The 24,268-nt window shown below is 32.9% G+C and overlaps 2 protein-coding genes across 15 annotated transcripts; both read right to left on the bottom strand.

The window, feature by feature from the left end:
• Positions 1-247: 247 nt before the first annotated feature.
• On the bottom strand, positions 248-2,553 carry LOC105776623 (uncharacterized). Of its 3 annotated transcripts, none has more exons than XM_012599408.2 (5): positions 2,202-2,553; positions 2,041-2,068; positions 1,661-1,914; positions 848-1,036; positions 248-605 (listed from the first exon to the last, which is right to left on the bottom strand). In XM_012599408.2, exons 2-5 carry the CDS (start codon positions 2,042-2,044, stop codon positions 528-530), a joined length of 525 nt encoding a protein of 174 aa, XP_012454862.1. In that variant the 5' UTR covers positions 2,045-2,068; positions 2,202-2,553; the 3' UTR covers positions 248-527. The 3 variants fall into 3 exon arrangements, with proteins under 3 accessions (XP_012454862.1, XP_012454880.1, XP_012454896.1); XM_012599426.2 differs by having other exon boundaries at positions 2,049-2,068; positions 2,202-2,552; XM_012599442.2 differs by lacking the exons at positions 2,041-2,068; positions 2,202-2,553 and adding an exon at positions 2,112-2,200.
• Positions 2,554-3,105: 552 nt separating this feature from the next.
• On the bottom strand, positions 3,106-21,106 carry LOC105776655 (alpha,alpha-trehalose-phosphate synthase [UDP-forming] 1). 12 transcript variants are annotated; one of them, XM_012599515.2, is made up of 19 exons: positions 18,191-18,391; positions 18,023-18,086; positions 12,732-13,131; positions 12,546-12,643; positions 12,067-12,455; positions 11,112-11,226; positions 10,829-10,930; positions 10,004-10,154; positions 9,052-9,140; positions 8,038-8,086; positions 7,183-7,283; positions 6,798-6,985; positions 5,615-5,732; positions 5,135-5,311; positions 4,936-5,058; positions 4,767-4,854; positions 4,537-4,667; positions 4,324-4,422; positions 3,106-4,000 (listed from the first exon to the last, which is right to left on the bottom strand). In XM_012599515.2, exons 3-19 carry the CDS (start codon positions 13,120-13,122, stop codon positions 3,602-3,604), a joined length of 2,808 nt encoding a protein of 935 aa, XP_012454969.1. In that variant the 5' UTR covers positions 13,123-13,131; positions 18,023-18,086; positions 18,191-18,391; the 3' UTR covers positions 3,106-3,601. The 12 variants fall into 12 exon arrangements, 11 of the variants coding, with proteins under 11 accessions (XP_012454969.1, XP_012454960.1, XP_012454951.1 ...); XM_012599506.2 differs by having other exon boundaries at positions 12,732-13,185; XM_012599497.2 differs by lacking the exons at positions 18,023-18,086; positions 18,191-18,391 and adding an exon at positions 20,947-21,106.
• Positions 21,107-24,268: the final 3,162 nt, after the last annotated feature.

Consider the following 24,268-nt stretch of genomic DNA (forward strand, 5'->3'; position numbering starts at 1 on the left):
GTTTTTTAGATTATTTTGGTAAAATAGTAAATAAATATAACTTCAAGGTAGGTCAATTATGCATGGAGGAAATCGACGGGAAAAAGGCTTTCAAACTTTGGATAAAAAATTCATATCCCCTGAATAATAATATCTTCAAGGTTGATTTGCAAAGCTTCATTTGCTCTGAAATGTAGAAGGAAGCACAAAATTCACAATACCAAATGATACATATCTTCTTTGTGGCAAAACAATAATGATATGAAAGTTGTACAAATATAAACATCCTCTTATTAAGGATAAACCAAGATGATGTCATAACATGTTATACATAATATGCTTCTATAAATCTGCTAAAGATATCCAATCATTCATTAGCTACAGTTAAATCCCAAGCAAATCCATTTGAACCATTTCCCAATAGGTAGATATGCATAATTACTCTGCTAGGTATCAGCATCATTAATGGTTTCTCAATTCCATCAAAGAATTGTATTTGTAATCAAGGGCGAAAAAATATGGCAACATCTTCTCGCGTTATATCAGCTTTACTTGTGTTTAGAACAGTTTTCAGCTCGTGTAAGTGCATCTGTCAGAATATCTATTGTCCAATTCTTCATGTCCTCCTACATACAAGAAGAAAACCAACAAGATTCGAAAACCATCAACATCCGGGGTTTTTCTATTACAGCTTATTAGCTAATGCAATATTATTGAAAATCATCTAAATGCGTTCAATGCAAGCATAAAAAAACTACACGATGCCATAGTCCAACTGCCATTTAGAAAGGGCACAGACAATAAGAAAAATTAACAGATTCATAGATTTGATCATCAAACAAAATTGAGTATCAGATATGTGGCTTACCATATGCAACGGTTCACCAGTTCTTATTTTTGCATTTGGACGAGCAAGCTTGGATTCAAAAGGAGTTCTTGGTCTGACTTCTCTAATTTCTTCCCACTCTTCACGAGTAAGCATCCGAATGGTGCCTTGACCAGGAGGAGCATTCTTTATCTTTCGCTCAATCATTTCCTGGGACTTTGATTCATCATGCTGCCAATGGACAAAATATCAATAAAACAAATACCTCTGCATTTGATAGTAAGTACTGACCAAGAGTACTTAATGAGACATGTAACTGTTTTAAGACGATTCATGAAGCATAAACACAGAAACATTAATGTGTAATGATGAGTGAATTTGGAAGGCTCATATCCTATTTCATTTTGGCAAGAAGACTGCGACCGAAGACACAACATACATAATTAAAAAAAGAACCCATCACTGACCTCATTCTATAACTAGTGTCTAATTTTGTTGAGCGAATTTTGTTTTCCTCCTGATACCTTGTATTTAGTCATTGTGCAGAATGAAAAATCCGATGTCTGGGGGGTTAACCAGAGTGACAACATAACCAAAAAGGATTTCTTCGAACTGTTTTAACTATGATCTAAGAATAAACTTCCAGAATAGATGCTTTTCAAAATGATTATTTTACTCTACATTGAAGTATCCATAGAAGAAAATATAATATATTAAGCTTTCCATACTCAAGGCAGCCTAAAAGACCATATAGTTTATTAGACCGATCAGCTAGGAGATCAGCTAGGAGCAACCATCAAACTACGTAAATGACAGACAAAATTCCTAGTAAAAACATGGATTGAAAGAACAAACCATCATGAGCAGCTTTGCAAAAAGTGCAATTCCAGCTACAGCAAGATACATTGGCAGTGTTGCTGTATCTAGAAAGGATCTTGATTCGGGAACCTCCACAAACAACTGAGCCTTCTTGGGGTTCCTCCTTTTCCTCGTCTTCTCGATTTCAGGAACCTTTTTCTTCAAGGTTTCAGAAGGACCATCATCACGGGATAATGTATGCAACAACCTCCGAAACAACGACGAGTTTTGACTAACCCTGTTCATGTTACCTAGAAGATGATATGATCTACTTATCCAAGTATGTCAATGAATAAAACCATTAAAACAAAAGCACCCCAAAGCTTAAACCACAAATAAAAACAGAGAATGAAAATCGAAAAATAAAGACTCTCAACTCATTAACCTTCTGCCAGTAAAAGCCACCTGCAATTAAAAAAGCAAGAAACTTTTAAAATTAATCCCTTACCAACATAGCAAGAATACAATCACTCATAATCTTTCGCTGAAAGGACCAGTTTTTTTTTAATTAATTCCGTCTAACATCTGTAGTACGAACCTGGCAAAGATTATGAACTGATCGTGAAGTTATGAAATCAACTTGCCCCTAACAATTAGGGGAAAAGACAAGGACGTTGAGTCGAGAAAACGATAAAGGAGAAGTGCGAAGTTGAGTAAAGGCAGCTCGTTTCCACTCAATTGAAGCAATATGAAAAACCCAATAATACCCAATTTAACTAATGAATTGAACAGTTCACTAAAGAGTATTGACAAATGATAATGTGGGAAACCAGGCAAAAGGAAAGAAAAAAAAAGGTTAGCTGCAGCAACTGGTGATCGTCGCAAGCTGAGGCTTGAGCTTTCCTTTGTAGATATGACGAGAGCCGAGACAATTGAGAAAGGAAACGAGGAGTGGCCCATACATGAGCCCCAACAAAATTGGGTAGGTTTGGGTTTGAGCGTGAATTAAAAAAAAAGAAAAAAACCTTTTTGGTAAATATTTTTATTTTTATTGTTGTTACTATTATAACTTTAATTCAATTTTTTTTAAAAAAATAAAAGGAAGATCTTTTACATGAATAATTTCTTTAACTTTTTTCCTTTCAAACTAGTAATTTCTTCAATTAATGTTTAAGAACGGTAACTTAATTTTATAATCAAATATGTTGATTGTTGAAGTCAATAAAGACTTCTATAATAAAATTGAAAGGAAAGAGAGAAGAACACGAGATAAAAATCTATCCAATTAGATAATACCAAGAATCCACAATTAAATAAGGACGAATATTTATTATATTTCCAGAAATGATCTTAAAAAATTAACATGCATCTCTTTTTTAAAATATTTATTCTTTTAGTATTTCATTATACTTGTTAACCCCTAAATATAATTACAAAACAAAATGGCTAACAATTAAAGTTTCGGATCATTTATGAAGTTCAAAAATTGCATCAACCAGTAATTTTGTCAATTAGCAGTTTTCAAATTCCCTAAAAAAGAATTTCAAAGCTTGTCAGCTGGGTACTCTGTTTGTATCTGTATATAGATGTATCCACCTTTAATACAACAATAGGCATGTCTAAATGAATCTCAAGTCAAAAGTGTTGAAGTTACAAAGAGAAAAGTGACCATAATTTAAACATTCAAATACTGGTGAAGCCATTGTAGTTGTTGTATAAACTGATGCAACAATGAAGAGAAAATTTCGTCGCCATATATTGTTTTCCTTCATCATATATATATTTTGACCCAATGAACTATGCTGTGGTTCGTTCATATGTCTGAAAACTTTAGCTTTGCACAGTTTGTTCTCAGAAGGATGGGAGAATCAAAGGGAAAAGTGCCGATCAATGGCAACATATCTGCCTTGACTGTTAAGGAAACACTTCGTTTGATTGTGGAGTCCTCAAATGCTAGAAATTATTAGACATGCAAAGTCGACAACTGAAGGCGCGTTATCAAGTGCCTTTTGCTAGTCTGCTCAGGAACGAGACAACATCATCTGATGAACCAAGTAAATATCGAGCAGATGTACGCTTCCGTCCGACAGCACAGGAGAAGTAGTTATCTCCTTTGAGATCAAGCACGCTCCAGGCCATCTTTTCCTTCTCCTTTACCTTTTCCGGTGATGCACGCCGTGAACTCCCACCGCTATGGTTATTGCCAGTTCTTTTATCAGGAGCCGGGGATGGTTTGGGTGTCTTTGTTTGTGATGATTTTGGCCCACTTTTGGTTGCTGGAAGCTTCGAGGGAGCCTTTTTCTCAGTAGGTAACTTTGGTGCATCGATTGGCTTGCATTTTGCCATATTTACATCAGAAGGCAGCTCTGGCTCAAAAAATGTATAAACATCTTCATCCTGTTGAAATGACGAAAATTTTCTTATCGTTAAAGGGCGTCAAACAAAGTTCAATATCATGCAATGTTCTGGCATTTCTTTCTAGTAATTAAAGTGTGAACATTATAGTTTCAGCACTTTCCACAATCCTATTATCAGAACATGATTAATCCAGTTAAAATAACCAATGCACCAAGATTTACTAATGAACCATGCCTCCACACCATGGTGAGGTTGCTCCAATTCGTTTTGCGACCTTAAAGATGCCTCTCATTATTTCCCATAACGCAGCAGTGTTGTTTGTTTATTAGAATGCCTTTATGCAAGATTGAAGAGAATATTACCTTCCCCAGGAAATGTCCAACACAAAGGACATAATCAATTGGTGTTGTCATCGACGTGTTGTGAACTATTTCTCCTAAAATACGATCAATAGCTGCCCCCTGGATTTAAATGAAATTATCAAATAGAGGCAAGGAGGAATCTCCAATGCCACTAAACTAAAAACATATTCAAATAGAACAAACAAAATCTATATGAGGTGAACAGGAAGTTACCTTTGTAACACCAACAGGTCGCACCTCAACCGATCGACTCCCTTGAACAACATCAACAGATGCATTAGAAATGGGGCCGGTCCAGAGATGCTGCAGCATATCTCTAGCCTGAAGTCTTCCAAATTCAACATCTATAGACAAAATAACATGAAAGGGAACACAAGGAAGGTTCAGACAAGCAGGGTTGGTATCAATCAAGAGAAAACTCGAAAATCAAACAGACCAAGTACCTGCATACTTGTAATTCCATACGAGCGATGTAGTGCGGATCTCAAACTCTGATCTTGGTGTTCTTTCAGTGAAATACTCAAAAACATGCTGCCATCATGCCATCAGCATCATTAGGCAAAGCAGGAAAGACAGATTGGATGAAGAGTACATCAATTACAATCTTGTTACCTTCAGACTATCAACCCATTCCATGTTCAAGTGTTCTGGCATGGTTGTCATCCAGTCACCCTTTGTATGGCGTAGAAACATACCATTTTCTGCGGCCAACCACATGTCATACTCCGCAAAGTTCTGTGAGAGCAATCAGGTGGTTTTGATAGAGGACAAACTGAGGATAGAGCAGAAAGAAAGAAAATTCCAAGCGTACCTTGTCCAAGACTTCACTTTTGCTCCCACTAAGGACAACTATCGTCGTCTTTTTATCATTACAGAGAGCTGTCAAGTGTTCTTTTAATTCCGGGTGCAAATTAGGATTCTTTTCTCTGATTTGATCACTTCTATTCCCAGAAGTATCCACAGGTTCGGTTAATGTTGAATTAAAACCCTGAGTTTTGGGCCATCCCCAAGATGAGGTCAACAAGGGAAGCATTTATGACATTAATAGTATGCCTCCAGGAAAAGATTGCAAGGGAAAAAGAAAATCAAAGAGCTAGCAATCACATTAGCAAACATAGATGGCAATGGTCAGATTATGTAAAAATGTTAACTTGCCTTTAGTTGATACAAAAACAATCATAAGCCCCTTGGGCTTGATGTGTATCTTATACTTGCAGGCCTTGGATAAAGCTTTTACTAGCTGAGGGGCATTTTAAAATAACATAAGAGATTATAGGTCAAACAATCATACCAGTATCAGTAATCTATTGCCAGACAGCAAGTAACGTTCCACTGCATCATTCTGTGGAAGCTCAGGAGGCTCTTTGCTTGTCCTTAGCTGTGCTTCAACAACGGTATCGTTCAGTTCACTGCAAAGTATTTACAGGAAACTCAAATCTCAGTGAATCCCGGCATGACATGGTTAGCATTTAGCAGAACATGGACACGTTAACTTTAATGAGGAAAAGACATTACATTTCTACTTCATTTCTTTTAATCATTGGGAAAGAAATGTACTGATCTTAAAGAGTGAACAGAAAGAATTAGTACCAATAATCTCTACCATTTACATACTTGTTAAGGCACCTAAGCTAAAAGTAAATGGCCAAGGAATAGAGATCAAACTTGGCAATACCAAACTTCAAAATCAGCTAATATGGGGCAACACCACATATTTGCCCTTGTGAGCAAGTCAAATTGACAATTAAACAAAATGGGCTGACATGTGAATGCCTAATACAAGACAACAAGCGACTTTGTCCAAACTAACTGAAGGTTGATTGGAAAGGGAAATGTAATAATCATCAGTACTAATGGGAAACTGAGTGCCTTTAAAAGAAAATTATATATATAATGACATATCAAGATAATATCTTGTCCATCTACGTTTTTGATAGATGAAATAAGCAGACCTGAGAATTTAGTTTCCTATGTGACTGAGGCAAAAATCAATGATGCCTAGCTAACTAAATTAGAAAATAGATTGCTACTTTTGATAATGTACATCAATGCAACAAAAGCTGATGGAGGGTTGACCATGGCCAAACCAGATAACTTCTGTATGAAGTTGGGAAAGGTCATAGTGCAAATGACCTTAACAAATGCAGTAAAATTTCAAAATTTACATGCACTTGAACAATGTAAGAAAATCATATTGTGTCCTCTTTCACATTCACGTAAATCTTTAAAAGAAAAGGCTATGTTTTCAACTATAAAATTCTCCATTGCCAGATTAATGAACCTCAGCCTGAATTTAGCAGAATATATTTCAACACTAAAACCATGTTGAAAGTGAAATAGAACTAATTGGCCTATTAGAGGAAAATTTGCCCAGCCTATATGATGAACATGTTCTAGAGAGTTTCAGAACTCTTAAGAACGAGACAAACAGCCAGAAGATATATTCAAAACTGCAGACAAATATCGTTGCGTACCTTACAAACATTTCAGCCCATTCTTGAGCAGTGTGCTTTGTCACATGATGGAAATTGTGTTGATGTCGCTTCTCCCTTTCTTCAGCCGACATGTTCAAAGCCTGGGCAATAGAAGCCGCAACTTCAGTGATATTCCAAGGATTTACTAGAATTGCGCCAGCACCCAGAGATTGTGCAGCACCAGCAAACTGCAAGATACATCAAGGATATCAAGGTTAGAAAGAACTACTTTTACTAACTTGAGTACAGCACTTCAGTACTTTGAGAGCAAGAATTTTGATTAACCTATTAAGTCTTCAATATAGCATGAAAATCAAGTACAGCAAAACTAGTCTCTTTCAACCCAAAAACATGCAATGAATACTTTTAAGTAGTAAGTAATTACTTCACTGAGAATGAGGACCCCTTTCTTTGCTTCTTGGCAAGCAACAAACTCATAACTGACAAGGTTCATGCCATCCCTTAAAGATGTGACAAGTGCTACATCTGAAGAAGAAAAGGTCATCCATTATTAAATACAACAATCCACAACTAAAAACAGTATAATGAAAATTTTGGTGCTAAGAACCATATCCTGGAATCAATCATAACCAAAATGCTATTGTCATATGGGCCTTGCGAGAAGCCGAAAAGCAATATTCTAAAGTGGATTTCACTAGTTCCCTGAAGACTGATAAATATTTAAAAGACATTGAGGATACAATTCATCAAGATTGTTAATCCTGTGATCACAACAATCGATTGACATTCCAGGTTACAACAATGGCAACTTCATAATAAAGTCTCTAATTGTACAGACTTATTGGATTTCTCCAGATATTATTCTTTAGAGAACAACCGTCAGCCTTTCCTCAGAACTATCCAAATTAGTTTCAAGTTCCAAAAAAGTTACAGATGTCATATGATTCTTCAATGTGCCAAAACACAATAAAACAGTTAGATTGTGATGTACAGAAAAAACAAATGAACCAGTTATGCTTTCCCTAGAATATTTACTTGCAAGAAGTGAAACCAGGGCCTTTGTTTATGTCTTAAGTACTAACTGTAATTGCAACTACAACAGACGACCAAATCAATCAACATCTGAACCCATAGAGAACAAATCGAAAAGAAAAAGTAGAAGATAAATACTAATTTAAAAATGTTTAGTGGCAAAACAATTACGAATCAACCAAATAAAGTAATAAACTGAAGAATGAAAATAAATTGAAGATAAAAAGAAAAATAATTCAACAAGTACCGGTAACAGCATATAATGCACATAGTGCGTGAAAGTCAAGTGAACGATCCTGTAAAGCGAAAAAAGTACATAGAAAAATCCCCGTTATTAGAAATCCATGAAAGCAAACAAAAACTTAAAATAATGATCTCTCTTCCTTGCACAGTCCAAAGTCCAAACTTCAAATGCTGGTAGAAACTCAAAGATGAAACCAAGAAACCTATGATTATAAACGGGTTCAATTATAACAAATTAAGGAACATTCAGGATAAGACAAATAATACACAACCTGAAATTCAACCTATTATAATTCATTTTAGACAATATATCACTCTCCTATACATGAATATTTCTCATCCTAGTCTAGCAAGTTCATGAAAGTAAAAGTTTTTAATATCTCAGAGTCTCCACAAAAAGGTGAGTACTTCCTTTTCATTTAAAACTTTAGTCAATTTAGGTATCTATCTTCCTAAGGCACTACACCACATAATCAAACTATGAATTGAGGATTGAGAATATAACTACAAGAACTCATGGTAAACTTTTACAACTTTGGCAAGGGAAGAGTAGAGAGAAATAGAGTGAAAAAAATTCAGTGTTTCTGAGTTCTTCAGTAGAGGATTCAGAGGTGAAAGTTACCACCCAAAAATCCATTTTAGTAATGGTTTGAATTTGGGGCATACTGTTAATTCTGGGGAAAAACCATTATGAAAAATTCTCAACTCTACTTTTATTTCAAAACAAGAAAAGGATAATTGTTTCTTCTACTCTACTCTCTCTTCCATTTAATGTCCAACAGAAATGGCTACTCTTTAACATTTTTCTACAAGATGTTCCATATTTATCTCCCACCAGACTAAAAGAATGATAATAAGATAATAAGATAAAAAGATAAATGCTAGAATGCCAAGATGACAGGCAACAGAAATCCTGCAGGCAAAAGAGTTCAAATCAAAGTTTCATGAAGCTAGCAGATAAAATACAAGCAAAGAAAAAAAACACAGGCATGAAATTATTAGGATGCCAAAGACAAACCAGGTGATGTATTGGTACTGCAGTCAGTGATCCAAATCGACCATTAATTCGCCCAACAATTTCATGAACTTGGCTTGTAAGTTTCTGGTCTGCCAACAATAATAAGTAAAATTAAGAATTACATTCAGCCAAACACATTAATCAGGAATTTTCCAAATAATTTCATTATTTATAAAAATAACCATATTAAAGTTTAAAAATAATATGACCAAATTGAGCATGCATGATGAACCCAAGGAATCTGTAAGAAAAAGTTGACAACATTATCATCCTGCCTTTTGCATTTACTACCAGAGTTGGTAGTAAAACATATCAAATTCCTTTTCATTCGACAAAAGAAACTCAAGAAAGGTTTCTGAAGGGCGTGAGTAACTGTAAAAAGAAGAATGTTAATTATCTTCAACTTTGGTCAGGAAGCGAAACATACTTCAGGAGAGCAATTGAGGAATTAGAATAGCATATTTATATGTCAGACCTCGACTCTTACATCATTTCCTGGTTCAGATTTCAAGTCAGGTTGGTTTGTTATTCAGGAAAACAAAATCCTTTATAAACTAATTGATATTTTTTATAACATATTTGGGCATGCAATTGATAATACATATTGAGTATAGCAAGTGAACTAAAATTTCAAGCTCATGTTGTATCCTGCACTTTCCTCTTTAAAGCTTCTAATTGCTAATTGATAGCCTGGTAACTTGCTCAGTCTACAACATCTGGAGGCTCTTTATGCCAAACGACTAGTAAATACACCATTGACAATTCCAAAACAGATTTAAGGTTAAAAAATCTACACAATTGCTGCCCAAGATGGAACTCAAGAATATTAAAAACTAACAATAACATATCTTTCTTGTAAAGGAAAACTAACTCCAGAAATATGCTATACCTGGCAAACACATAAACAGTATTAGAACACATATCTACAGACAAGAGAAACAAAGAAGCATACATTCAGGAACATCAGTTCTTGTTGGCACTGCAATTTGCAGCAAAACCACTTTATCACGCCAGTTAGGATTTTCCTCAAGGAACTTTTCAAATGCCAGTATCTTTTGGGGAATTCCTTTAATCATATCAAGACGATCAACACCAAGCATTACCTGCCAAGTTAGGACAGTTAATAATAAGCACACAGAGCAACAAATAAAATAATACGTCACAGCAATATAAGGCCACAAAAGACTTATATTAGAAAACCAAAAAGAGAAGATATAGAAGAGAGAAATGTTCTTTCTGCATGGATTTACAAACATGTATAATAAACTGGCAAACACTTCTACATTATACTGCTTTGAAAGGTGAAATAGAAATAAAAATGAAAAAAGGAAAAAGAAAATTTCAATCTAAAAGGGATAAATAGCTGAAATTGAGCTGGCTGTTAAGTGGTGCTATACCCCATCTGTTAAATATTGGGTTTCCTAGTCTTATAAAGTCTCTCCACTTAATGCCAACTGTTTTTACGTTAGATGCTTAACAAGTATATATCCTAGTATTAACATTAAAATATTATAAACTATGCATACATATCTACATGTCTATATAATCAGTTTGTGTATGTATATATTCCATAGTAATTCAAACATGGCATGACTAGAAATCAGGGTAGAATTTTTTTATTAACAAACACTGAAAATAGTTTTGGTCAAAACAATTGCACAAGATGTTGATCACACACTTACAAAACCAGAAATCACGGATTTCAAATTTAGCAACAAACAAGCAGATAAAGAAATTAAAGGTTATAATAATGTCATAAGGTAAATAAAGCATCTACCTTTCGGCCAGAAAACCTTTCTTTCAATTCTTTGATGTGTTCCTGGACCTGAGGAACCAGAAGTGCGTTTTGGAACCGTAGAGAGTCTATCCCAATAGGAAACTGATGTCTCAAGCAATTAAAGAACCAAAAAGACAAGTATAAGCATAATTTGCAATTAGTTTGAAGGAAAAACATGTTTAAACTAATATTCCTAGTACAGCATATAAAGCAACAAGCTATGAAGAATAAAGGCATAGGAGAAGTCAAGTGAAAAAAAAGGAAATAAAGGAATCAAACATACCGCAGCAACACGGGTCAGCCTCCCTTGATCCTCGACTCCTTCAGGTGTCCCCTCAATTCCAAGAATTCGAGTACAGGCACTAACAAAATGTCTGGCATAGTCATAGGTATGAAAACTGGAACGCATACAACAAAATGAAAACAATGGTTATCTGCACATTAGGCAAATAGTTATAGAAGTCTAAGAAACACACTCTCAGAGGTGATCCAATCATAGGGAATGAACCACTTCAAAGTGATAAAACCATGAGACCTATTAGAATCAAATGCAATCCATCTTTAATACAAACATCTATACAAATAAGGATTTTTTGTTTTTATTTTGCCAACTTTGCTTTAATAGTAAGCTTTATAAAAATTTGAGAAACACACTCTCAGAGCTGATCTAATAATAGGTGTGATAAAATCATGAGACCTATTAGAATCAAATGCAACACATCTTAAATACAAACATATACAAATAACGATTTTTTTTGTTTTTATTTTGCCGACTTTTCTTCACTAATAAGCATCACTTCCCTGTAGATTTTCAGAAAGCTTAACTGCAAGAGGTCATGCAATTCTAAAACCACATAATCCTGCTTGTTTTAAACTAGCACATGTTAGTTACGATAAGTGAAATTAACAAATTTCTGGACCAGCTAAACTTCAATAATCTGCAGATTAAAATAATTAAATTAACAAGGCAGAGAAAATGTCAGTGTGATAATTGCCAATAGAAATGTCCACCATTCACAACCAAATTGTAAAACAATGAACCTTGCATAAGTACAAAGAATACCAACAGCAAAAATTAGAGGGGTAAATAGGCTAAGAGGAAAAGTTAACTAGCTATACTATGCATATCCAGATTTCACCAATTGAGATAGACTGATAACTTATGTTTGAAAAGTAAAATATATCAATCATGTTAAGATGAAGTGCAATAAGTCAGCAAAAATGCAGCAGAAACCTACCCAACCAAGTCAGCAGCAAGAACTGAACGCAAAAGCTCAGATCTGGATGGCAGTGTCCTATGAATTTCAGAAGAAGGGAATGGTGTATGTAGAAACCAACCAACTTTCATATTATTGTTGTGGTTCTTCAGGCATTCGGGAAGATACATTAGGTGGTAATCATGGCACCAGACAACATCCCCCTCTTCATAGTGCATATTTACGACATCAGCAAACATTTGATTGGCTTTCTTGTATGCAGCAAACTGGGACTGGAAACTTCTTGTAGTAGCAAGGCGGTCTTCTTGAGGAAGTCCAAGGTAGTGAAATAGAGGCCACAATATATTATTGCAATAACCATTGTAGTACTGATGAACAATCTCTTCATCAAGGAATACTGGGATACACCACTGCATGATAAGTGCCTTCAATCTAAATTGCCTATATAACATATAATCAGATTGCATTCCAGAAAGAGTGTTTCAAAAGCAGCTAAATACCTTTTCAGCTAAAGCTTTAGTAAGTGCCTTCTGTCCAATCTCATCCGGAACATTCACACCAGCCCATCCAATCCACCTTGTTTCAAACTCCTTGACACCTGGAAAGTTCATCTAAAGTTATCCTGTAATGGTAAATGTAGAAATGTTGACACAAGACCCAAGTAAACCAGGGAGTTAATAGCTTACCCAAGAGAGCAGTTACAAGACCTCCAGCACTTATTTCCAGTGACCATGAATCTTCACCCCTCCTCACGGCAGAAACAGGAAGCCTATTGGCCACTACCAACAGTCGTTGCCTAAAAGGCCTTCCATCTTGTCTTTCGCATCCCTCAGTCAGTGCCCTTGCAACTGCAGCGTCTTCCAAGTATTTTTCGACAAAAGCAGCCCTAGAGTTGTCACCTTCTCTAAAACGTGGTCCATTCTCAGATACTTCAGCCCCCTTACGAATATCAATCACTTCATCTAAATGGGAAGTTCTGTTGCTTTTCCTTTGCTCCCTTAGCTCTCTATCACGCAAAAGGCGTTCCGTGCGAGTTGGTATATGCGGCGAATTACCGTTGTACTTGTTTCCAGGCATACGCTCAATCTAGAAACCAACCACCAATACCAATTTTATAAGCTCTCAGAATAATTTTATGTCCTGCATTTTTGTTTTAGTAAATTAAGCGTATTAATCAGCAGCATAATTCTGAGAAAGCTCTGCATCTTACTAAGATTACGTACTGTAAAAACACGACGACGGTCAATGATTTTGTACAAATAGTTACTAAGATTTCCATTGTCTTTAAAAACTTGTTACTGCCTAAATTTCTTCCCAAAAAGAATCAAACAAAAGGACAGAAAAATATGAAAAGATAACAAATAAAATGGGATCCACTGAATTTGATGAAAAAATGGGGTCTACCATGAATTTTTATAATAATTCAAGCCCAAGATTTCTTTCGGACCAAAATCCACTATGTATAAAAATCGCATAGGAAAAAGAAGCAAGAATGACACATTAGCAGAGCCGAACTATAGAGAATATAAAATCCACGCGGCTATGTAGTTCCCTTCATTTTTCAAGATTCCGCAACAACCTATCATCCAGGTTAAAATCCAACCCATTGCACGCAAAAATTAAAAGAATCTTTTTTAGTTAAAACATTGGAAGCTTATTAAACTCGAAGAATCTATCTTAAGTCTTAACCAGTTTAAAATAGCAAAAAGTAGTGAAAAAAAAAGAAAAAAAAATTCCCACCTTTGAGACCAAATCCTAAAAACCAAACAACCCAATATTTCCTATAAGAAAAGTTAACCTGCTTACGCTTTGCTACAATACATGAACTTCTGTACTAAAACTGAAGCACCAAAGGATTAGATAAGAAAGGTAAAGAAATGAAACAGAAAGAAAATTCCAGAGTCTAGTTGTGGGTGGGAGAGAGTTATCATAGCAGGACAAAAAGTAAGGAAGGAACACAATTCTTGTGAAATCTTTATATGGGCACTTAAAGCCAGCCATGCAGCTGCAGGTGACACAAGAAAGAACATAAGATCGTGTAGAAAAGGGAAAGAAAAAGTTTTACCAACAAAAAACCAGAAAATACGTAGTATAGTAAAATACTAATCAAAACCTCGGAAGACTCAAGAAATTGGGACATTTCAGTCAAGTAATTTAATAGTGTTTAAATGATCATTACTAAAAAATCTATGACGAAAGCACTTAGGAAAGATCTGCTTTTCCTACACGTTCCTCCGTGGGTCCGACTCAGGTAAGGCCACATGAGCATTTTCCAGGTCTTATCGTGTATTTGAACAGATTGCTAAAGAAATCTGAACCGCTTCAATATCAATTTTAATTTATTTTGGTTTTCTTTTAGTGGGAAAAAATATTGTGTCTTTTATTCCGCATGGAAGGGTAATCTTTTGTCTTTTTCAAATAAAATAAAACAATCAAATCTTTTACTTATTATAATTAATAATTAAGCCTGTCCTATTTTCTAAAAACAACAACGAAAACAAAAGTATAAACCAATTGTTTTTACCCCTTTCAAGGAAAGGAAACAAAAGTTTGTATTTAAGTCCTCTGCTGATTTTGTCAAAAGGTTCCAGATATCAATGTACTACCCTTGAAAACTATGGCATTCTCTAGAACGTAAAATAGAGAGAAAACAAGAGCCGTCACCATTTATATATACACACTAATGTGACAAGTACGTAACTGTTTGGAGAAGCTGTGAAATGGAAGAAAGTGACTAAACAAATAGTTTAAAAACTAATAAAGCTGATAAGAAAATAGATGAAGTAATAATATGGACACTTAATTTTTCAGAAGTTGCATGCAAAATAAAACATGAAGTGTGCCAAAAGTCCTATCATTACAGCTCGTTTCCAACCCAAAAATTTTGGCTTTTTTGTACGAGCTATTATTAGTAGAGTATGTATTTGGCACACCAGGACATAAATTTTTTTATTTCACAAACAATATAAAAAATTGATGTGTATTTTAAAAAAAAACTAATTTACCATTTCCTATAAAGATATTTGTTTAGTGTTTAAAAACTCCCTATCAAATATTTTTCCACAAATCAACTAATCTCTATTATTAATTTTCAATGAAACTGATTATAAAGAAACAAATGGTTGATATCAAGTTGTCCCTTAATCCATTTTAATTGACCAAAGAAAGAAATAATAATAAACAAAATGCAAAATGCTGTGCAATGCAACAATTAATCAACATTTAGAGACAAGTCAAATATCCTTTTTTTCTTTACATCTATGGGAGAAAATCTAAGTGGCGTGGTAACTGCTAAGGTCCAACTTTTGCTCTAAGAAAAGAAACCAGTAAATCAAAATCTTAGTAAAATTAGGTATACTCTTACTAAAATAGGTGTAAAATCTTGTAATAGTGTCAACAATACGAATATGTACCACGCGGAAAGATTTCAATTTATTAATATTTAAAAAGGAAAAGAAGATAAATCAATGTTATAATTAACGAGGACTGTTATTTTTTAAAAATATTTTTTTTATCTCCTAATTTACATATAAAGGAATACAAAATAAACAATAAAATTAGGATTTAACTTAAATGATCATACAAGTTAGAAAGAAGACATCTTGGAGGATACTTGAGTCCCTTCTTGTAGTTTAAATACGAGAAAGAGAGATTCCAATAGAAGAGGTGACCACTGATAGTGTAGTGTGTGAACCTCACAGTGTGGAATCGGAGGATGAACTACAAACTCTAATGGAAAAGCATTTCATAATATTATTTATGCTAATAATAAAATATTTGATTGAATTAGTCACATAACTCAGAGAAAAGACTAACAAATTAACTTTTTCAAAAACAACTTATCTTTCTGTATTTTTATAAATATCTTTCATAACTACCCACTCTTATCTCCTACTCCCCTCATTTCCTTTAAAAATTTACTTTCTATTTTAATTTATTTTTCAAATATAACCATTTTAATAAATATTATTACTTTAAAAAAAACCTTCTTTTATTTTATCCACAAAATGACTGATGAATTCTAATATACTTAAGAGGCACATACGACGTGGTTTAAGCCACTAAATAGTGACAAAAAACATTGACCAGTTCAATCCCCATATACTTTCCTTCCCTCGTTAAAACCAAAAGAAGAAAGCATGTATGGCTCGAGCAGCATTCTAGGCATGAAAAAGGGGTCATACATGACAATCATGATTTGTTTCAATTTTGACAAACTTATTTGTCTTCATTATATTCAACACATCAAATCCCTCTTCACCTTAAAAAAAACACATAAAACGTTTCTGCAATATAATTTAATAATGCTTTTCACATTAGATCTATAAACAATTTAGGGGCCGTACTAGGAATCTCCAAATGTGTTTTAGCTAAAATCTTCCTATTACTTTTAACTTTATTAAAAATTCATTTCACCAACTTTTCTAGTCTAATTTCTACCCGTTTTCTTGAATTACTTTACCTTTTGTTTTGGGAGAATATTATCTTTAGCATTTTATTATAAGGTTTCTACTTTTATATTTTAACATATATTGTATTTGTAGTGCCCTGTACAAATTTAAGAATTCTACTGATTATATATATATAAATTTAGTCCTTTGTACCTTTATCGTGCAAAGGATTAATAAAGTAAATGCGCATAGAGAGACCAGCAACTGGACCACGCTAGCAATGCGCATTTTATAAACTAGTCCAGATAAAAAGTAGTTTTTAGGGGAATATTACATTTTACACTTTTTTCTAGTAACATTTCTGTTACTTATGAGACCAGTTATCACATTCGTTGACAGTAAAATTATCAACTTTTACAAACAGAATTAATAGAATCACGTATATCCTTATATTGTAATAATAAATTAAAGAAATTTGTGACAATCTTTTAATAGGTGAAATTAAATATAAATGCACAGACAGAGCCACTAGACCTGGCAACTCAAAAGCGCATTTAATAACATGTTTTCCCCTCTATTTTCCTCTCTATTTCGAACTGAAAAACATCAGCATGGAAAATAAGCAACTAGAAGTGCGACAATAATCTTCTTTAGTGTTTTCTTCAATGCAATTCCTATTCACTAATTTATAGAAAAATATTATGCGACTAAATGCACTCTAATTTATATTCTCTTATATGTTTTAATAGTAATAATACCAACTAAACTAAACCTAAATCAATCTCCTTGATTAATTTTTTGGGTAATTTTGAGTAGACCAAAGAATAAAAGCACTAAGCAATGTCGATTGCGATGACATGTCAACCCCTGCTCTGTTGAGTTGGGGGGGGGGGGGCTACTTGTACTCTTTGAGTGGTGCAGCCAGCAACCTTTAACTGCTGGCACAAGAAAAGGCAAATTTTTTGCCTGTGGGAGAACAACCAAATGGGGCAACCATTTCCCTATTTTCCTAGTGGGGAATTCTGAATGAACAGACATTTTCCCACCTTGGGACATTGACGCAACTCAAGAACGGACATGTTTTTTTACGTAAAGCACCGAAGAGATAAGCCAAAATGCTTGGTCTACATGTATTCCTAATCCGATTCCTTGAAAGAAAACTTGAATGACAATGGCTTTAGCCATATTAACAGATAGTACATATTAGGAATCTCCTTGGTACCTAACCTGATGATCGAAAATGATTTGCCACCAACTTGTATAGTATGATTAGAAAGACTTATATACCTAACCCGGTTACACGCTCTGCATATTGCAAGCAAACTTTCTAAAAGTCAAACAATGAAGAGATTCCAAAGCATAAAATTTGTTGCTCAGCTAGATTACAATTCACCAAAAGCAATTCAAGTAATTCTGTTGATTTACCAGAGTTAAGCAATAGCAATCAAAGAAACAAGAAAAAGATAAACTGAGACAGTAAAGACGTGCGTCAATGAAATCCAGTAAAATGGAAAACATAAGCAATCTGGTGCTAGAAAATGTCGGAAATTAATGGTACAGATAGGTAAGTAAATGCCGCTACTTACGGTCTAAGAGGAAATGAGGAAGAACTGCATGGACTTGCTACAGGGGAAGGTTGCAACTTTTGGACTTCAAAAAAGAAATAATAAGCAAACAGAAATATACTTTTTAAATATAATTTTGAATTATGACTATTGTCCAAATAAAAAAGCGAAGAAAGGAAAGACAGATACCGGAAAAGAACCATAATACAAGTGACTAAATCGATGAAAGGGAGGAAAAGGGAAATGAGCGAAGACCAGAAATTGACAGAAAGGACTTGCATGCTGGTTTGTTCTTTTTCTGTGCTAAACGAAGGCAAGTGGGCGGTTGGTATTATTGCTTGTGGTCAGAGATAAAAAGAAAGATATTGGGGATCCTAGAGCGTGAGTGCCCGTGAAAAGATACACTAGTAGCCACTCGCCAGGGAATTTTCAGTGAAGGCATAAATTTGTTACTCGTTCACGAAAGGTTGGTACCCACAATTTGTGGGTCCCGTAAAAATTTAAGTCACAGATTCCTTGCCTGGGCTGGGGTTGGGACCTTGGCCGGCCGAATCGCCTGATAGATGATACTAACCATCCAGTCTGGCAAACACTTTCGTGGAGCAAAAATGACCTCATAGGCCATACCCATGTCAAAATACTTTAAAAAGATCTCTGAAATATATGTTGAGCCTAAGAAAATATTTCTAATGTGGCCCCAGGGAACTGCCATCTCGCAAAACGTCTAAAACATGAGCCTTTCAGCCTCAGAGGCTCAAACTAAGGGCCCACTATTGGCAAGTGGCTACTATAACAAGTTGTTCAGAGTTTTTTTTTTTTGATGAGAATAATGGAGAAAAACACTACTCTGCTTCTGAAATTCTTCATGATTTTCCTTTCCTTCTCCTAGGATAAGATCTGTTGATCTAACCAGTAACCACCATACAAAAACATTTCAACCCACGTAATAAGAAGGTAACGGTTACAAAGGCCTTTTACCATCAATGCTGCAAGTCATTGAGCAAAATTTTCAAAAAAAGGGGGGGGGGGAATTAACAATCTTTTTTTCTTAGTTAAAATGTTTTAAAGATACTCAAAGCATCGACTACTAAGTTTTTTATATGAAAATGAAGAGAAAAACAGAGTGAAACATAGAAGGAACTCAAATTACATGCATCGTACTAAGAGAAATACAGCTTACCTCAATTACGATTTGAAAAGAGAAAGAATGAACTCTGTTTTCAGTCTACAGATGAATCTGTTTTTCAAGTTCTGGTTGTTGTGAAGGTGGAGATATATACTATTCTTGTCTAACGAATCAGAGAATCTGTGCATACGAAGTGAAGACACATAAATGCCTTAATTCCAATGGAGTTCTTACTCCCTCTTTTGCAACCAGACCAACTAAAATTAGTGTCATTTTATCCACACTCTCAGAATAGCAAGATGACAGCAATTTGGCCAGTTAGCCAAAAGAGTTGTCATTTTCTTCACTAATGATTTTGGCTCTTTTCCTTCTAGTGTATAATCCTTAAACTCCAATTATTGAGCTTGTTTCCCAAAGTTAAAAATTACACCGTAAAAGCTACAGGGGTAGTTAAGACTTAACGTCACAGTCCCCTGGGTCTCAAAGAAATATACTCTGGCAATTTTTTGTATTTGGAAAATCCAGATTCAATTGGCTGCAAAGCCAGCTATATGATTTAACTGCTCGAAAATGCTAGCCCCTCCAAGGCCGCATTGGCTATAAAAGTTTTTGCTAATCTACAGTGCCTCATTAAATGAACCTGTTTAGTGCTTTTCCGCAGTCTAACAATAAAAGAAAGTCTATGCAGTTCTGCTAAGTGCTAGCCACTAAACTCAGATTCCAGGGATATACTTAAGTTCCACTCAATCACTATCGTGACAAAATTGAGACTAGACAACTTGAGTGATGCGCCAAGCCAAGATTAAGTACTAACGGTAGTTAATATACTTTACTCGAGTAATAGTATATAAACTTGAATTTAAAGCACTTTAAAAAAAATTAAGTAAGTTAATTGAGTTTTAACTCGATTGGTATCGAAATTATTATCAAAATTTAAATGTTTAAAGTAGGATGAGATCATGAATAGTTCTCTTATTGTATAAAAATTTTAAATAAAATATTTCAACCATACTAGATTAAAAAAAATACCTTCTTAAAAAATTATTTTTAAAATTAATGACTTAAATATTTAAATTTATTTTATCAGTAATGTTTTGATAGATTTATCAGTATAATTTTAACAAAATAAGTATCACTCAACTTATAATACCAGACTTTATAATTAACCTACGCTTGTAGAAAAATAAAGCAATATAATTAGAGACTTGTCTTTCCTGAAAACTAAAATGTTTACATAATATAATTTTCAATACCACCATATGAATCTAACAGCTTTCCTATAACTATATTTCATCCAAACTATCAAATAAGTAAACGATACTGATAACCGTTTCAAGTTACAACACAGCAGAAATTTGCTTAGAAAGAGTAAATTAGCCTTTTATATAAACAAAAAAAGGGTATTATTTACAGTTCAAAGAAATCCAGAAATAGACCGAATCTTTTAGAAAAATAAATAATAAAGCAATTACCATTATTCGAAAACAAAGAAAATCTCGATATTGGAAACAAAAGAAACAAAAGTTTCTTTCTATATACTCCAAAATTTACTCTCTCGTTTCACAGCAACCAAACAGAGCAGCCTCGAAAGAATGAACATCATTTCTCAATGAAAATTCTAAAAAAGATTTAAAGAAAACAACGACGAAAATCAGACGGGCCTCTAATTTTCGAAATACTAAACAAAACAACAACAGCAACAATAAGAAGAAGAACAATCAATGATTTTCGAAATTTAAGCTAAAAAAAAAACCAGAACAAATAAGAAAAACAGAGAAAAAATGAACGACAAAAAGATTTAAAAAGAAGAGAAACTAACCTTGATAAAATGTAGAAGTAGATCTGATGTTTGAGCAAAGAGCTCAAATGCTAAGGAATTTCAAAAGAACAAAGCTAAAAATTAATGGAGATCAAAGTCGAAGCGCGATTAAGAGAACAAAAAAAAAAAAAAACTTAGTGAGGGAATTTTCTGGAGAGAAAACGAAGGAACGGAAGAGAGGAGGGTATTTATAGGAGAGAATCAAAGAGGCTTTTTCTTTTGGCGGGGGAGAGAGAGAGAGTAATGGCTATGGCTGGGAGACTGTTGGCTTCGCTTTGGTTGTGCCCAATCATTTGGAGGGAATTTGTTCTTCTTTCTTTTCAAAAAATATATTTTTTTTCTTTTTTGATATTTGTAAATTTCAATAAAATAAAATAAAATAAAAATTGTCACTTTAATCGCATTAATAAATTTTAAATAATTTATGAAATAAATAATAAATTTGATTCGTACGTTACACAATATTTTAACGATAACATAAAATGATTTCACATATGTTCACATTTTTTCTACGCTTTCTTTCTCTTTTCCTTCTTTAAGCATCTATCGAAAAAACAAGGTCTTTAAGTTTTACGTTACAAACTGATTTCAAGTCTTTCTTATTCTTTATGTTTAAGTTGTTTCTGTAGTTTTTTTTTTTTTATCTTTTCTTTTGTGAATTCGTGACTTAAAAATCTCATTAAATTTAAAACAACTTATGAAATAAGAATTAAACATTTAAGCGTTGATTATGAATGCGAAGGATATGAGTTCTCAGATTGAACAAACCAATGTATGGCATTACGACGTACCAAGAGTTTTATAGTGATTGAGTCTTTCGATTTAAGTGTAGTCTTTAAACTTTTGAATTCTATTTAGTGAATGCATGCCTTACTTATTTATTTATTTTAATTTATTTATTGCTTTGTTGTTATTTTTGTCTTTGATAATATTTTGTTTGAGCTAAAAAAATTTAAGATTAAGATTTTAAAATATTTTTAACATCATTTACATTTGTTAGATTTGGTGGTAAGGTATTTGAAGCTTAATATTATTGGAGAATCTCACACAGAATCTTTTTGGTATTTTTTTCAATCACTTTTAATTCTAAATTTGAGTAAAATAGTTTCTATAAAAAATTAAAGTAATTTAATTTCTATTAATTTTGATAATGAACAATTAAGAACAATTAATTATTGCATTAACGTCTTTAGTTAATTGTGCATAATTTTGATAGGTATAATAACAATTTTAGCTATCAATGTTTACATATTTTGTTAATTTGGTATTGATTCTAAAAAGTCAACGAATTTAGCCTCAACATTTACACATTTACGAAAATATTACAGAGTTAAATTTGTTTAATTGTGACCAAATTGATAGAATGTTTAAATAATAAAAATTAAATTTGTTATTATACCAATCAAATTTATGTAAAATTGACAAAAAAATATTAATGTCTTGATTAAATTACTCTAATTTATTTAGAAGAACCACTCTGCTCAATATCAAAATTGAGAAGGATTGAGAGACCTTTTTCCTTATTATTATTATTATTATTAAGAAGTCTTCTTTTATACAATGATTATACCTATCCATAGAACCCAATTTTTGGAGAAAAATATACCTAAATACACATCCTCCTAATTATTGTAATGATAACGATACCAATTAAGTTAAAATTCAATCAACGATCTCCTAATTTATTTCATTTTATAATGTAAGCTTAGCTTTTATGTAATTTAAGGTGACACGAAGGTAATTCAAGAATTTCTTTTTTGAAAATTTTGTGTTTTTAAAATAAAATTATAATATTTTCAACAAATAGTATAAAATAAAAAATATTAAAAGGCAATAAAAGCAATTCTTAGTCACAATTATTTATTAAATATATGTTTATTTTCAAATTCCAACTATTAAAAATGCTTTGTATGATGTTTATGTATTTTCACATATTATAATAATATTTAAAATATTATATAAATTTTAACATATTTAAATTTCATGCATGTCGTGATTATGCAATTTTGACGTCACATTTTATAGAATATTATATTTTAATTATTTTCCTTATATTGTCATATTATATCCAAAATTGTCAAAATCAATCAAAACTTATTTGTAATTTTAGCAACTACTAGTAACCCACTCCCACTCATAATAAGGAAGCAATTATCCATCTGATCACATATTTTTGGTGTGACAAAATTATGCCATAAATAGATATTTGCCAAATTAAATATCATTGATTGTGAATATGCTTTTACATAATCTTTAATATAGGGTAAATTATTAAAATAGTCGCTTTTGTTTACCTCATGTTATATATTTTAGTCACTTATGCTTGAAATGTTATGTTTTAGTCACTTACGTTATCGCATTGTAATATTTTAGTTACTACGTCGTTAATTGTCGTTAACGGTGTAAAGGTAAGCTGATGTGGCATGTTAAATCATCATTTCAAACAAAAATTTTAGGTTAATTTATACAATCGGTCCCCATATTTTTTCGTTTTGAACAATTTAATTTTTTTTCTTTTATGTTCTTTTAACTTTCCTTTTTTTTTTCTTTATTTTCCATTCTCTTTTGCTTCACCCTCTGTTTTCATCCCTTATTCATTTATTTTAATGTAGTTTTTCTATGTTTTCCATTTGATAAAATTAGTCCACAAGCTCGCCTCAATCGAAAAAATTATATTGTTCAAAAAAATAAAAGTATAAAGACTAGTTTTAACAAATGGAAAACATAGAAAAAAACTACGTTAAAAGAAATGAAGAAGGGAGGAAAACAGAGGGAGAAGCAGAAAAAAAAGGTTAAAAGAACCTAAAAGAAAAAATTAAATTGCTCAAAACGAAAAAATATGGGGACAGGTTGTATAAATTAGCCTAAAATTTTATTTTGAAATGATGATTTAACATACCACATCAGCTTAGCATTACACCGTTAACGACAATTTACGACTCAGTGATAAAAATATTACAATACAATAACGTAAGTGACTAAAATATAATATTTCAAACATAAGTGATTAAAGTATACCCTGAGGCAAACAAATATGACTATTTTAATAGTTTGCCCCTTAAGCTTCTATTTTTTCTTCTATTTTAGGCCATCATATCTTGTTTTTCTAAATTCAATCATTTCCCTTCTATTTATCAAACAAATTATTATTAATGTTTTATTTTTTTTATCTATCTCTCTTTTTTTTTATCAAGTTTACCTTTATACCTCTCACATTTGGAGGTTTATTTTTTCCAGTTAAATAAAAATAATTATTATTAACTTATAATTGATTGGGTATTAATTTAATTGACATTAATTACGTAACATCTACCTTAAATGA

The sequence above is a fragment of the Gossypium raimondii genome, chromosome 1 (assembly GCF_025698545.1).
Source record: "Gossypium raimondii isolate GPD5lz chromosome 1, ASM2569854v1, whole genome shotgun sequence".
NCBI classification, from domain to species: domain Eukaryota; kingdom Viridiplantae; phylum Streptophyta; class Magnoliopsida; order Malvales; family Malvaceae; genus Gossypium; species Gossypium raimondii.